Raw genomic sequence first — 15,301 nt, 5'->3', positions numbered from 1 at the left:
CCTCCCTCCAAATAAATTTCCCCTCTCCAGCCTTGCCTGTGCCCATCCCCACCATCTGCTCTGCGGGGGACTCCAGGAAAGCCACCAACCCCAGCCCCTCACAATGACAGAGGCACACACAGAGCTCCACACTTTTTGGGTCGGTTGGTTTGGGTTTGTTTTTCTTTTTTTTTTTCTTATTTTTTTTTTTCCTGTTACGTTATATTCGCTGTTGTCATTTTGGGGTCGGGTTTGGGTTTGCTTTGTGGTTTGCTTTTTTTTTTTTTTTTTTTTTTTTTTTTTTTTTTTTTTTTCCCCCCACTGTGGATGTTGTACCAGTTTTATTGGTAAAATTAACATGAAGCCTCACAAACGCTGGAACATGCTTTTCCTTTTAAAGAATTTCCACTGGACCTTAATGGTGAGCATCCAGTCGTTGACATATAAACTCTTACAAGCTGATGTGCACACATGCGCCCGGGGGAGACGGTGGCAGAGTCCTGGTGTCAGGGATGGTTTCTGCACGATGCACTGGGAGCCCACGATTCATTTCCCAGCTTTCTGGGCCTTCTGGGCAGACTTGGTGACTTTCCCAGCCCCACCACTTTTCTTCTCCACGTTCTTGATGACGCCCACGGCCACGGTCTGCCGCATGTCACGGACAGCGAAACGGCCTGCGGGGAGGGGACACGGGGGGGACGTGAGGGACACGTGCACACTTTGAGCTCCCCAAGGTTGGGATGGGATGGGGGGGTGGAGAGGTCTCCACACTACCCCTGGTGCCATGGGATATCCCCATACTTGGAGCAGATTCCTGAAGGAAGGAGCCCTGAGCTCCCAACATTTGGGTGATGTTGGGGTCAACACCCATCACTTGTGGTGCCTTGGGTTACCCCCATCCCTGGAGGAAGGAGCCCTGAACCCCAAATATTTGGGTGGTGTTGGGGTCCACATCCACCACCCCTGGTTTCATGGGTTACCCCCATCCTTGGAGAAGGTTCCAACATTTGGGTGATGTTGGGGTCAATACCCATCACTCATGGTGCCTTGGGTTACCCCCATCCCTGGAGGAAGGAGCCCTGAACCCCAAATATTTGGGTGGTGTTGGGGTCCACATCCACCACCCCTGGTGCCATGGGTTACCCCCATCCCTGGAGAAGGTTCCACCATTTGGGTGATGTTGGGGTCCACACCCACCACTCGTGGTACCATGGGTTACCCCCATCCCTGGAGAAGCTTTCTGAAGGAAGGAGCCCTGAACCCCAAATATTTGGGTGGTGTTGGGGTCAACACCCATCCCTCATGGTGCCATGGGTTACCCTCATCCCTGGAGGAAGGATCCCTGAACCCCAAATATTTGGATGATGTTGGGGTTGACATCCACCACTCGTGGTGCCATGGGTTACCCCCATCCTTGGAGCAGGTTCCAACATTTGGGTGATGTTGGGGTCCATACCCACCACTCGTGGTACCATGGGTTACCCCCATCCCTGGAGGAAGGAGCCCTGAACCCCAAATATTTGGGTGGTGTTGGGGTCCATATCCACCACCGGTGGTGCCATGGGTTACCCCCATCCTTAGAGCAGATTCTTGAAGGGAGGAGCCCTGAACCCCAAATATTTGGGTGACTTTGGGGTCCACCCCCCCCACTGGATGTGGCACTCAGTGCCATGGTCTGGAAAGCACAGTGGCAGTGGGTTAAGGGTTGGACTTGATGATCTCAGATGTCCTTTCCAACCCAAATGATTCTGTGATTCCATGAAGGAAAGGCCCTGCTGCTCCCAGAGGAAAAACCCTGCCTGGCTTTTTGGAAAGAGCCGAAAGCCACCCCAGCAGCCCTAAAAAATGTCCTGCACCACATGATGCACCCCCAGCAAGTGGGGAAGCTGCAAAACACCCTCCCCAGTCTTACTGGTGGGGAGATACTGGGAGAGGCTGAGCACATTCCCTCCTCCCCACCTTTCAGACCCATCCTGCTCCTTTACCGGAGCGCCCCGAAGATCCGTCCCTTACCGAGGGGTGGGTACTGGGAGAAGCTCTCCACACACATGGGTTTTCCAGGGATCATCTCCACGATGGCCGCGTCGCCGGATTTCAGGGATTTGGGGTTGTCCTCCAGCTTCTTGCCGGAGCGCCGGTCGATTTTTTCCTTCAGCTCCGCAAACTTGCAGGCGATGTGGGCGGTGTGGCAGTCGATGACGGGCGAGTAACCGGCACTGATCTGCCCGGGGTGGTTCAGGATGATCACCTGGGGGTTTGTTGGGGACACAGAGAGGTGTCAGGTCGAGTCAAGAGGATGGGGACAACACCTCCGGCTTGGTCTTAAGTTGTGGTCTTAAGTTGTGCCGGGGGAGGTTTAGGTTGGACATTAGAAAGAATTTCTTTCTGGAGAGGGTGATCAGCCATTGGAATGGGCTGCCCAGGGAAGGGGTGGATTCTCCATCCCTGGAGATATTTCAAAAGAGCCTGGATGTGGCACTCAGTGCCATGGGCTGGGAACCACGGGGGGAGTGGATCAAGGGTTGGACTTGATGAGCTCTGAGGTCCCTTCCAACCCAGCCCATTCTATGATTCTATGGTTCCCCACTGACCTGAGACGTGAACTGGGCAGCCTCCTGGGGGGGGTCGGATTTGCTGTCCCCGCAGACGTTCCCCCGGCGGATGTCCTTGACGGAGACATTCTTGACGTTGAAGCCAACGTTGTCCCCAGGGAGGGCCTCGCTCAGGGCCTCGTGGTGCATCTCCACGGACTTCACCTCAGTGGTGATGTTGACGGGAGCGAAGGTGACCACCATGCCGGGACGCAGGATGCCGGTCTCCACCCGGCCCACGGGGACTGTGCCAATCCCTGGTGGTGGTGACAAGGACAGGGGGAGGGCAAAATGTCACCTGCTTGGCACATCAGTTGGCTGCACCACATGTTAAGCATCCCCACCCATGTGTTTTTTCACCAAAAAACACGTTTTCTTCTTACTCCGTATTTTAGCTGCAAGGCCAACATTAGAGTCCTCAAGACCCCCCCGGGTTCGTGCTGTGCCCCCAGTGTTTTGCAGAACAGGAGTGAAAACAGAATCAGAAGGCCCTGAGCAACCTTGGAAATAATTCCTTTGCAGGCTGTGTCCTCCTGCATGGAGGACACGTCACAGTGTGCAACAACACATCCCACATCCCTGGTGGCCACACCATGGCATGAAGCCCAGCTGGGCCAGGGAAGGAGGGTGGTTAATTAAATCAAGAGGACTTTTCACACCCTGTGGCATCAGGAGACTTTGGGAAAAGTCACCTTTGGAGTCAGGTGGAGGAGGATGAAGAGAAACAAGGTGGAAAAGAAGTTGGGGGGGTTGGTTGGACCCATCTGCTGCTCCGCATCCGCCCTGATGTCTCCACCTACCCCTGTCCCACCAGGTCTCTGCTCTCTAAGGACCTGCCTAAGGGTAAAACCATATTTCTTTTCCCCCCAGCTGACCTAGGGGAGGACACAGACCTGCTCCCCACCATTCATCTCCTTGGCCAACAACAGACTGCACTAAAAAAATCCTCCTAACCCCCCCATTCCATCCCCGCCTGCTTTCTGCAGCATAAACATCCTCTGGAAATGTATGGAAAAGAGCTGGAAACAGCTGTTCCTGTCTGATCCACCAGCAGGACCTGCTGCCAACAATCCAGAGAGCTGCCTGGGTATTTATAGCTCAAAAAAAATGTCCCCATCACCACCCCAGGGCAGAGGGAGATGTGTCTGCTGACGTGCTCCCTACGTGGCTGGCATCCCAGCTCAGCAGATGGAGGTGCCAGGTGATGGACACCAGCATTTGGGAATTGTGGGCAGACCGTGGCCAAGTCACCATGCCCCAGCCTCACTGGTGTCCCCTTCCTGCTGGCCTTGTCCCCTCATCCAGGCTCCAGCACCTTTTTGCTGCCTCCACCTTGCCCTGCCACCTCTGGGACACCCAAACCTGCAGTTAGATTTTTTTGGCATCTTGGTGTTCCCTGGGGAGAGCTCCCAAACCTGCTGCTCCTCTCCTTGGCACCTTCCAACCCCCATCTCAAACAAAATCTTTGCCCTGGGAGCTTAACACTCTTCTCCCCAGCATCTGAGTCCAGCTCCCTTCAGTTTCCCAGTGCCTGGAAACGTCGTTCCCAAATTCCCATGGGACAAAGACCCCAGTTAAAGGAGAGGGAAGAAGGGGCCAGGCTTTGGCTCACCTCCAATCTTGTAGACATCCTGGAGGGGCAGGCGCAGGGGTTTGTCTGTGGGGCGGGTGGGGGGCAGGATGGTGTCCAGAGCCTCCAAGAGGGACACCCCACTGGCGTTGCCTTCCTTGCGTTCCACCTTCCAGCCTTTGAACCAGGGCATCTGGAGAGAAGAGAGCAGCAACAACATGCACTGAGTGAGCCCTCAGCACCCAGAGGTGATCCCAAGAGAGATGATCCAGCAGGACAACCTTTGTGGGGTCATCCCAACCATGTCTTGGCTTTTCCTGAAGGCTGAGGAGCTCGTTTCACTCCACCATCCCCTGCAGGTTTATCTGCACCTCCCTCCTTCCCCCTCCTGGAAACGAAACACCCATTAGCAGGAGAAAAAGGATGGAAGTGGTTGAATACAGCAAATTTCCAGACCCCATTCCCAACACCAATCAGTGGATGTTGCCTCCCCATGCCTGGATAATTCCCCCCAGCAATGCTGGCACAAGAACAAGATCTCCAGCCAAGCTACAAAGCACCCAACCTGCAGCCCTGGGAACTGAGTTTCTTCAAGGTGAGACCCAGACTGAGCCTTCTCCCTCCTATCATTCCCCCAGGGTTTGGTTTTCAGGCTCTGGCTTGGAAGGATGCTGGAAACCTGGTGCTGGTGCTAGGGCAGGAGAATGTTTCACAGATGCTCTGTCCTCCTGCCCTAAATTGGACCCTTCAAGCTCTGCTTTGATGCAGGGAACCAGAGAGCTTTTGGAGTGATACTGCACACCTGGAAGCTGCAGCAATGCCCAGGGCTTGCTGGCAAGAAAAAAAATCAGTCCTGGGTTTAAAATTATCCTGATACAACAGAGATCAGCCCACCAGGACATTTTGTCTGCTCAGAGAGGCTGAGACAACACTTCCCCACTTGGATGTGAAATCCACCTGAGCTCCACCATACACATTATGGATGTGGCATCCCCCATCAGTGGCACAGTGCATTGGGGATGGGGGTGACAAGGGACCCCCAGAGTGTCCCCAGTTCCCCAGCCCTCCCTGGAGGACACGGCTGTTCCCATCCCACAGCCTGCACTGCCCTGGGGGAGGAGCAGGAGGAGGAGCTGGGTCCAGGCAGGGAATTCAAGCAGCACCCAAGGTGTGGAGCACCCCCTGACTCCCAGGGACACCAGCTCCTTGGTGACAGTGGCAGCAAGGGGACACTTTTGCAGAGGGAGCCTTCCAAGGGCACTGCAGCTGTTGCCAGGCCAAGAGAAACCCATCCCACTGGTGACAGAGCCTCATGTGACACCCAGGGTGACTCAGCCCTGTCCTCAGCCCCCTGCCAGCAGCCACCCTGACACCACCACATGTCCCCAGCTCCCATCCCTCTGCTCCTGTGGGGCTTGGGGACAAGGAGAAATGCCAGCCTGTGACACCTGGCTCTTGGAGCCACCCCTTTTCCTTGCCACGCTGACTCCTCACGTCCCCAGAATCAGATTAAGATCAATTTTGACACCTTCTGGGAGCAAACCCACTCTGAGGAACCTCAGCACAGCCCCAAGAGGAGAAGCATCCCCAAAACCTGCTTTGTGCCACCTGGGTGCCCCCTAATCCTGCTCAAGTCAAACCTCTCTTTGGTGTTGCTCATCCCTGTTTCCCAAAAAGCAATTCCTACCCCACCACTCCTAGGGCAAAAGCAGGATCTGACCAGACCCCACAGCCAGCCAGGCTGAAGAACAAATAAGAGCTGAGTCCCAACTCTTTTATCCCACCAGTGCATTTCACAGAGCATTTCTGGGATTTTACCAAGCCCAGGAGCACCCCCAGGAGCACCCCCACCCTCCTTTGCCCAGCAGATTGGGTGCCTTAGGGTTGCAGCATCCCATGGGGTGAAAGTCTCCCAGACCCTATCTGACCCAGTCCTGTTGGCTGCAGCACCAGAAATCACCCCAAACATCAGCACAGGACAGGAGAACATCCCAGATGTAATTCCTGGTGGATGACCCTGGGCTGCTGCTCAGGAGGGACATGGCCAGGGGGTCTGGCTCCAGCCTGAGGTGCCACCACACCTCTGCTCACCAGAGGTGACAGGAGCTGCAGGGACCTCACAGCTCTAATCCCCACCTTCTGATAAGTCCCCTGACAGATGGAGAGATCACTTGACTGCCTCGTGCCCTGGTGAAACCCTGCCAGGAACTCTGAGTGAAAAAAAAAAAATAAAAAATAGAGCTTTTTCAGCTGAGGAATGAGAGGAGAGGGATCTGGTGCTGCTCCAGCTGTCCCAGATGGGGTGGAAGGTGGGAAAGAGGAGTCTGTCCCAAACTGGTGTCCTGGCAAAGGCAGGATGGGGACCTCCTGGGGACTACATCATGGGGAGGAGTCCCTTCCTGGGGACTACATCGTGGGGAGGACCCTGCAGCTTCTCCAGCTGGAGATCCAGACCTCAGGACAGGTTTTCTTCTCAGACAGCTCCTGGGAATCCACCCTGGAGGCAGAGGGGGGTTACTTCATCTCTCCCTTCTCCTGGGCATCATGTTGACAGAATGCTCTGAGACCCATCAGAAGGAGGCCAGCGAGCTCCATCTTACTCCAGGCCTCCACCCTGCAGCCTATTAATAGGAAAAATTGTTCAGGATCATCTTCCCAGCCCAGCAGCTGCTGACATTTGGAGCCTGCCTGATTTGAGCACCCCAGGAACTATGTGGCCAGGTTTGGCATGGCCCTGGTTGACCTTTATCCCAGCTCTGCTCCTCTGGGGACAGGAATTTCCCAAGCACCCCAAAAATTCCTTCCTCTCAAGCCAGCCCCAAGGGAGTTGCCTTTCCTGTGCAAGGCTGGGAGCTGGTGATGATGGTGATGATGGTGATGATGGTGGGAGCTGGCTTGGCAGCACTCCTCTGGCTCAGGCTCCCAACCCTTGACCTCCCCCCACTGCTGCTGGACTCATCTGTTGCCTCCCTCGTCACACAGCCCTGACGTGGTGTCACCTGCAGGTGACATCCCAAAGTCCCCCGAAGCATCAAATTTCCCACTGGTTTCACAAGAGATTGCTTTGGGGTTCTGGTCTGAGCGACTCGCTCAAGGTCACCCAGAAGGCAGTAGGAGAGCAGGGACCTTCCCCTGGCCAGAACTTTCCAACTTATCATTTCTTTAGAAGTCTAAAAGCTGTCACCTCCCTCAGGAAATGTCACCTTCCCAAGGGAGATGCCCAGCACTGGAACCAGAGGTGCAACCACCCCAGTGACACACAGCACCAATGGGAAAGGACACCCTGCACGTGGGAGTCTGGCTGGGTGGTAAGAGCCACACAAGATGTGTGACCAGAGCACGTTGTTTTCCTCAGAAAACAATTCCCTAAAAACACCCCCCCTGTTCCTGCTGGGAGTGACAATTCCTGCTGATGGCTCCAGCATCATCGGGGGGGTGGCTTCACCCAAAGCCTTCAAAACCCATCCCAGAAGGAAAAACCAGCCAGAGCACCTCCTGAAGATGCTCATGTTTAACTGCTGGGGTGTCTGGCCATGGGACAGCACCCAGTGTGCCCAGGAACGGTGGCCCCAGATGTGACAAACACATCTGTGCCCAACACATCCACCCTGGCAACACGGGCGGGCACGCACAGCGGGCACCAAAAATGCTTCCAGAGCCCAGAAGTCACCTCCAGCCTGGCCCGGGACAGTCGGGGTGGGGAGGAAAAGTCTAACCCAAGGCACACTTACGTTGGGAGAGGGCTCCAGCATGTTGTCCCCATGCCAACCCGAGATGGGCACGAAGGGAACCGTGGCCGGGTTGTAGCCGATCTTCTTGATGTAGGCGCTGACCTCCTTGACGATCTCGTCGTAGCGTTTCTCACTGTAAGGGGGCTCTGTGGAATCCATCTTGTTGATGCCCACGATGAGCTGCTTCACCCCCAGGGTGTAAGCCAGCAGGGCGTGCTCACGGGTCTGCCCATTCTTGGAGATGCCAGCCTCAAATTCCCCGACGCCGGCCGCCACGATGAGGACGGCGCAGTCAGCCTGGCAGGAGAGAGAGAATGGATTGGTTCTGCTCCTGCTGACACCTTGAGTAATCCCAGGTGAACGCTACTCATGGCTTACACAGACTCTCTGCTAACCCAGAACTCTGCTGGTTTGAGAAAAGGGAAGGAGGGAAGAGCCCTGGGGTTTCCTTTAGCCAATGGAACCTAAGGGATGGGTGAAGGGTTCTTGTCGAAACAAACGGGGGAGTCACCCTCACCCAAAGGCCTGTAGGGCAAAGCATCCCACCACCCAGAGAGGCTCTATCCATCCCCACCTCCTCCAAGGAAGGGAAATGAGGTGGTGAAACCACCTCTCCATGCCCAAGGAAACTCTTTGTATCTCCACCCACGGTGAGCTAGGTCCCCTGGTGCTACCCAGCCTCTTGGGTGGACCCTGCTGTTTGATGTCTGCTCTCTCAATTATTTACCTCAAAAAAGGACTCCAACGACACCTAGAACTCAGCAGCAAGCCTCAAGCCTCCCACCTCTGGTAGCTGACTCCAGACCCTGGCCACCATTTCTCACCTGGGAAGTCCCAGTGATCATGTTCTTGATGAAGTCCCTGTGTCCAGGTGCATCAATGATGGTGATGTAGTACTTGGTGGTCTCAAACTTCCACAGTGAGATATCAATGGTGATGCCACGCTCACGTTCAGCCTTCAGCTTGTCCAGCACCCAGGCATATTTGAAGGACCCTTTCCCCATCTGGCCAACAACAAAAAGCAAGAGCTGGTGAGAAACCCAAAGCTGTGGCAACCCAACCTCCAGAGCACATCCCAAGCTCACAGAGAAAGCTCTCATTGCAGACAGGGAAGGCACATTTCCCTACATCCAATGGCAGTGATCTATTTGCTGACAAATACAGGTGGAATATCCTCAAGAAATTCCTATAAAGAACCACAGGACGTCAAGCTGGAAGGGACCTCAAGGATCATCTGGTCCAACCCTTCTAATAATATTATTTATATGAGATGTCTCGGCACCCTGTTGAGCTGAGACTTAAAACCTGCCAAAGTGGGGGGAGCCACCACTTCCCTTGGGAGACCATTCCAGAAAGGATGGAGGAGAGGATGAAAGAAGAGCTGGGAATTTGTCAGTGGGGCAGGATCTTGAGCTGGTGACCCATGAGGTCTTCTCCATGAAATGCCATGGGCCTGCAATGCCCTTGGGAACCCATAGTGCTGCAGAATGAGGCAGCAATGGTGGGGAGCTTCTGATTATTGGAGAATTTTAATCTATTACCAGGCAGGTGGTTGGTGGGCAAGGACATTGCTGCGTGAGTGAGGACCCTGAAGCTTCTCCAGCAAGGCTCATGCTGATCCAGACCTCTGGTCCCCAGGGGTGGAGGAGGGGAAGGGGTTAAAAGAAGACAAACCACACGATGGTTGCCATCAGCAAAATAGAAATGTGATTGATTTTTGCCCCAGAGTGTGTGAATTCACATGAAAAGCTGCTGTGAGCTGCAGCCAGAACAACTGCTGGTGCCAAATGGCTGAGATCTCAGCCAACATTTTAATGCAGAAAATCAGGCTGGGTGAGCTCAGCTACAGTAAATCTCTCTGCCCTGTGCTAAAGGACAGCCCTTGGTAAATGACATCACTTCTGGACCACTTTCTCCTTTGGGTTGGTGGCCTTTGATGTCATGCCACCAGGGAGAGTTGGACTTCTCCTCCCCACCCAGCACGGAGGTGATGGACCCGGGCTGAGCTGGGATGCTGGCACCAGAGAGATGGGGCAAGCCAGACCCCCCCCTCCCTCCTCACTGCCCACCCCATGTGCCAGGGCTGAAGCAATGGGTTAATTAGCTCCAATCATCAGCTCTCGGCCTCGGCTGCAAGGCTTTTCCTTTTTTTTTTTTTTTTTTTTTTTTCAGATGAAAATGGAATTTAGGTCATTTATGGATGATTTCATGGTCTCTAAGCACTGCAGAGGGAGACAGAGCTGAATTACCCTGCTCCCATCCATCCATTCACTCATCCATCCATCCATCCATCCCTCCATCCATCCATCCATCCATCCATCCCCTGCCACTGCAGTTTCTCCTGAAATCTCAAGGTGCAAAATTCATTACAGGCATTTAGAAATCACTGCCCTGGAGGGAAAAGCTTCCTGACAGCAGGCAGCAAACCCTTCAGTGCTGATCCTCACCAAGGAGGCTCCTACAGCATCCCAGCCCGACCCTGTCCTGCCCGGGGACTGCCCTGTCCCTGCCTCCTGCTCTCCAGCCCCGTGCGGTGGAAGCAGAGGGAATGAAGGATTCCAGAGGCTTTATGTAAGAGCTGAGGGCTGCGATGACTTTGCAGCTTGCTGGGGAGGATTAGAGGCAACATCTTCCAGCCAGGGGTGAGCCTCCCCCTCCTGGGAGGGGAATGCTGGGGGGAGAGGGGGATGCCCCAGCCCCTCTGGGAAGCTCTGGTGCCTGAAAGAAGGGCAGCTGGGGGATGGAAAAATCCAGAATCCAATCTCTGCTCCTGAGCATCCTCCTGGCACCGGGCTGAGAGAGGGGGGAGAGGAGGAGCTGGGAGAGTGAGGTGTTCCAGCATGCACACAGAACCCCTCTCTTGCCAGGGGAAAAGGGGAGAGGGGCATTAGAGCATCCTCCTTAAGTGCTGGGAATGGAGGAGACCCAGGGAGGAATGCTGAGTTTTAGGCAGTGCTTTAATAATCATCATTTCACGGGCAGGAGCTCAGGCAGCACATCCTGCAGCTGCTCACCCTATTCCTTCACTTCTGGAGGGGGAAACTGAGGCACGGAGCAAACTCTTGGCCCTCCCGTGGATGCTGAGTGGGATCAGCACCTGAGCTCAGGTACCTGCAGCCCCCACACCACCTGCTCGTGTGGATCCCCCCCCTCCAGGACTTGGCAAGAGAAATGAAATGTTTTATTTGGCAAACAGTTTCCCTCCTTTCATGGGGTATATTCAGTTACCCAGAGCTGGTGTTGAAAAAAAAACCCGGGTATTATCTGGCTTTGCACAATACCTTCCCTGTTCAGGGCCAGAAAGAGCTTGATTTGCCTTCATCCAATTCAGCTCTTTATTTGGAGACCACAAAACCTCATTTATTTGTGTTTTGTTCTTTTTTTTTTTTTTTAACAACTAGAACAACTCTTCTTTGGGAGATCTTGTTACCTCTGCCCCCCCCCCACCCCGAGTCGAAAAGGATAAAAAAAAAAATAAATAAAATAACCTTTTCTCTTTTCTCTTCAAAAGAAAATACCAGCCCCTGGTTTTTGATTGGGGGGTTTTTTGGGGTTGGTTTTTTTTTTTTTTTTTGGGTGCACACAGGCCTCCATTTCCTGTGAATGCCACCTAATGGAAGAAAACCCTTCCCCAGCCCTGCATCAGAAAATGGAGTCTGTAAGCTCAGTCAATAGGCTATTAATAGCAGCTCCCAGTCCCTCGTATTCTGGCAAGTACTGAAAGTGTCTGCTCAATTCAAGACCCCCAAACACATCCAGCAGAACCTCAGCACACCACATCTGATCCGTAGATAAAAGGGAGAAAAAACTGGAGCTGATTGTTTTAAACCAGGGAGGAGAGAGATTTTGTATGAAGGGAGAAGCTCTTTGCTTACAGGCTGGGAAAAAAAAAAAAAAAACAACAACAACAAAAAAAAAAGGTGCTAGAAAAATTTAAAAAAAAAAAAAAAAAAAAGAAAAAGATCTGGGGAAAAAAAAAAAAGGCTGGGATTAAAGAAAAGAGCTGAGAGTAAGGAAGAGAAATGGGTGGTTTAGTTTGGATGCTATCAGGAAATTCAAAGGGTTAACACAGACGCAGCAAAACATCTAATCCAGAGTGGCAGCTCTGTAAATCTTTTTTTTTTTTCATTGAAATGTTGGATCTTGGCCAGAAAAAATTAAAAAAAAATAAAATAAATAAATCAGGAGATATCTGCATTAAAGATTCCTGGAACGATGACGCCAAGGCATCTTCTGAGCTCTGCCCTATCAATAACACATCCAGGCTTTGCCTGGCTCACCCTCCTCTCTAGAATTTACCAGCATTCATTTCTGAGAGCTTCTAATTCACATTTTAATTCCCAAGACTGTTTCTTCCTCTTTAATCTCTGGGTCTGCCACATTTTAGGTACTGGGTGGTGCTTTACTGTCTGGCAGCCAGGAAAATGCACTCACTGCTCCATTGCTGGCAGTGCCACCATTATAGGATTTAAACAAAAGAATTTAACTTAAATTTTCGTGCCAGATTTCTGGCTCTAAGGCTACCAACCAAACTGCATAACCAGCCAACCTGCCTGAAAAAATAAGGAAGATGGTTTTTTTTTTACACAAACTGGATAAAATGAGTGGTCCAGCTGCACCTTGTCCCCAGCAGGCAGTGGAAGTAAATGATGCTGCAGAGTAAAATTCAGAGTCCTGCACTAAGCAGTGAGGGATGATCAGGTTTTCCTCCTCCTCCTGCTCAATATTTAGAAGGAATTTCATGCCCTGAAGCACCAGGGGTTGTGGCTCTCCCAGAGCCCTGCTGATTACTGCCAGGTTCTCTACCCCATCTTACAGCCCTCACCATGCCCTCATTACCAGCCTGCAGCAAGGAGTCTCCCAGCTCTGGAAAAAAGGGTGGCAAGTGCTCAAATGGCCTATTTTCCCAAGGCCAGCCAAGTTGGGAAGACCCAAGGGTGCAGGGGGGGGAAAAAATAGATGGGAACAAAGGAAAAAAGAGAAGCTACAAGAAGGGCAGCAGCAGGAAGAGGGGAATAACACCCGTGGAGCATCCCCGAGGGGATGAGGGGTGGGCTCCTCACCTCAGCAGCCTCCTTCTCAAATTTCTCAATGGTCCTTTTGTCAATGCCCCCGCATTTGTAGATGAGGTGCCCGGTGGTGGTGGATTTCCCAGAGTCCACATGCCCGATGACGACGATGTTGATGTGTGTCTTCTCCTTCCCCATGCTGCTGGGCTACCTGGGGCTGGCAGGGGTGGGCGGTGCTGGGGAGGGCTGTGGGAACGCAGCTGCCTTTTCGGGGAGGCTGCAGGGGAAGAGGCAGGAGAGTCAAAAGAACCCCCAGGACAGCATCCTCACGGTGGTGGTGTTGGGGGGAGGGGGGGGTTATTACCCCACCATCCCGCTGGACCACACGTCCCATCCCAGCTGGGGGTGCCCGGGCTCGTCTGGCAGCTCTGCCCAGGCTGGGATGGAGCCAGCCCACCCCCAGGATGAGGCCAGCCAGGCTATTTCTGGCCACCACTGTAGAGTCTCCAAGTCTCAGCGAGATGCCATGGTTTCCAACATCTCATCCTCTTGGAGACCCCCAGTTCCCAGGACTACGTCATCGCTGCCTCGAAGATGCCCTTCCTCCCCAGAAAAAAAAACCCAAAACCCACTAAAAAAAAAAAAAAAAAACCACCAAAAAACCAAAACCTTCCTCCAACTCAGAGCTCCTACAGCTACCTTCTCGGGCTTTCCAAACCTGAGGGCATCTCCTCCTCCATCTCGTGGGTTGCCCCTGGGAGGAGCAATGGTTGCCAGCCCCTGCGGGCTGCCCTCAACACTCCCCAAAACCCTCGCAGGTTTCGGGTGACAACACGGGTGTCTGCAAAATGGGACGGACAAAAATAACCCTCACTCACAGCCCCGAGGGAGGAGGGGGGTGGCAGGGGGGAGGCTGAGCCAGCAGTTGAAGGGGGGGGCGGGGGGTTTCACGATTTTCTGCTGCCCTGAATTTGGATGAAACAAGAAAGAGGATGCTAAAAAATAAATAAATAAAAAAAAAAACAGCAGCCCGAGAGATCCGGGGAGTTGTTGTGGCATCTCCCAGCCTTCCCGTGGCTCACAATTAGGAGCTTTAATTCGACGTCTAATAAAATCCAATTTTCCGAATCTGCCCGGCAAAGTAAAGGAGGTCAGCAGGAGGTTTTGGGGCTGTCCCAGAGGTTCGGTCCTGCGGGCAGTGACACCTCCAGCCAGCAGCCTCCCAGGGCAGGGGGCTTGGGGGGGCGGGGGGGCTCTGGCTGCCCCGACCCTCGTTGCCCTTGACCCCCCCCCCCCCGCCCTTCCCCCCCATCCTGGATCGGGCCCTTCCTCAGCTCCTGGGAAGGGACAGGGAATGGGGGTGGTCGCTGTCCCCCCCTTTGCACCCCCTGCACCTTGGGGGGAGGAAGGGGGGGGCTGCGGAGTCACTTAGAACCCGGGGATTTCTTTTTTAATTTTTATTTTCCGCAAGAAGCTGAAGGTTGGAGGAAGGGATGGGGGGAGGGGGTGGGGGCAGCGGGTTATTCCCACCTGCGGGCAGAAGCACCTGCGGGATGCGGGAATAAGCCAGCCCCATCCTCTCCCTTCCTACCCGGCGGCACCCCCAACCCCCCCAGCAGCACCCTACACACGGGGGGGGGGGGGAACACGCACATTAAACCCCCGCATCCCCTGGGGCAGGACCCCCAAACCCTCTCCCTCCACCCTTACCCCTGCGGAGCGGCCCCATCCCGGCGCGGGGGATGGGGAGGGGGGGTCCTGGGGAAGGGGGGGTCTCGGGAAGGGGGGGGTGCCGGGGATGGGAAGGGGGGTCCCTGGGCTCTTACCGGAGCGGCGGTCGGGGCGGCAGAGGCTGCCAGCTTGGGCTCCGGCGGCTTTATCTCCCCGGGAGGGGCCCACCTATTGACGGCGGCAGCGCAATGCAGCGGCCCCCCCGCACTACGGCAATGCGGTACCGGGCGGGGGAGGAGGAGGAGGAGGAGGCGCCGGGGGAAGGAGGAGGAGGAGGAGGAGGAGGGAGAAGCGCGAGAAAAAAATAAAAATTAAAAAAAAAAAAAAATAGGGGGTGGTGGGGGGAAAGAGAGACCGGGGAGAAGGGGGCTGGGAAGGAGGGAAGGTGGAGGGAGGGATGGGAGAAATGGAAAGGTGGAAGATGGAGAGATGGAAAGGAGGTGGAAGGATGGGAGATGGAGGGATGGGAGGGAGATGGAGGGATGGAGGAAGATGGAGGGATGGGAGAAGTGGAGGGATGGGAGAAAGGGATAAGTGGGGCAGAGATGGAGGGGTGGAAAGTGGAAGGATGGAAGGGTGGAAGGTAGAGGTCAGAAAGAGGCAGAAAGATGGGAGATAAAGAGCTGGGAGAATGATAGAGGGATGAGAGAAAAGAAGGGATGGAAGAAATGGAAGGGTGGATGATGCAGG

At 54.1% G+C, this 15,301-nt stretch overlaps 1 protein-coding gene across 3 annotated transcripts; it reads right to left on the bottom strand.

Annotated features, from left to right (window-relative positions):
- Positions 1-303: 303 nt before the first annotated feature.
- Positions 304-15,301, bottom strand: EEF1A2 (eukaryotic translation elongation factor 1 alpha 2). 3 transcript variants are annotated; one of them, XM_071759382.1, is made up of 8 exons: positions 14,707-15,301; positions 12,935-13,157; positions 8,696-8,875; positions 7,872-8,168; positions 4,183-4,333; positions 2,571-2,827; positions 1,993-2,227; positions 304-653 (listed from the first exon to the last, which is right to left on the bottom strand). In XM_071759382.1, the coding sequence occupies exons 2-8, from the start codon at positions 13,076-13,078 to the stop codon at positions 526-528; spliced, it is 1,392 nt and encodes a 463-aa protein (XP_071615483.1). In that variant the 5' UTR covers positions 13,079-13,157; positions 14,707-15,301; the 3' UTR covers positions 304-525. The 3 variants fall into 3 exon arrangements, with proteins under 3 accessions (XP_071615483.1, XP_071615485.1, XP_071615484.1); XM_071759384.1 differs by lacking the exon at positions 14,707-15,301 and adding an exon at positions 13,580-13,737; XM_071759383.1 differs by lacking the exon at positions 14,707-15,301 and adding an exon at positions 13,536-13,595.

The sequence above is a fragment of the Heliangelus exortis genome, chromosome 16, assembly GCF_036169615.1.
Source record: "Heliangelus exortis chromosome 16, bHelExo1.hap1, whole genome shotgun sequence".
NCBI classification, from domain to species: Eukaryota; Metazoa; Chordata; class Aves; order Apodiformes; family Trochilidae; genus Heliangelus; species Heliangelus exortis.
The sequence above is the reverse complement of the archived record's forward strand: the minus strand, read 5'-3'. Positions and strand labels throughout refer to the sequence as shown.

Excerpts from the sequence above, each read along its gene's own strand:
- EEF1A2 (XM_071759382.1), bottom strand. The coding sequence starts at position 13,078 with ATGGGGAAGGAGAAGACACACATCAACATCGTCGTCATCGGGCATGTG. Across the intron at positions 4,334-7,871 it reads TGCTGGAGCCCTCTCCCAAC|ATGCCCTGGTTCAAAGGCTG; the intron begins GTAAGTGTGCCT and ends TCTTCTCTCCAG. Across the intron at positions 654-1,992 it reads CTCCCAGTACCCACCCCTCG|GCCGTTTCGCTGTCCGTGAC; the intron begins GTAAGGGACGGA and ends CCCTCCCCGCAG.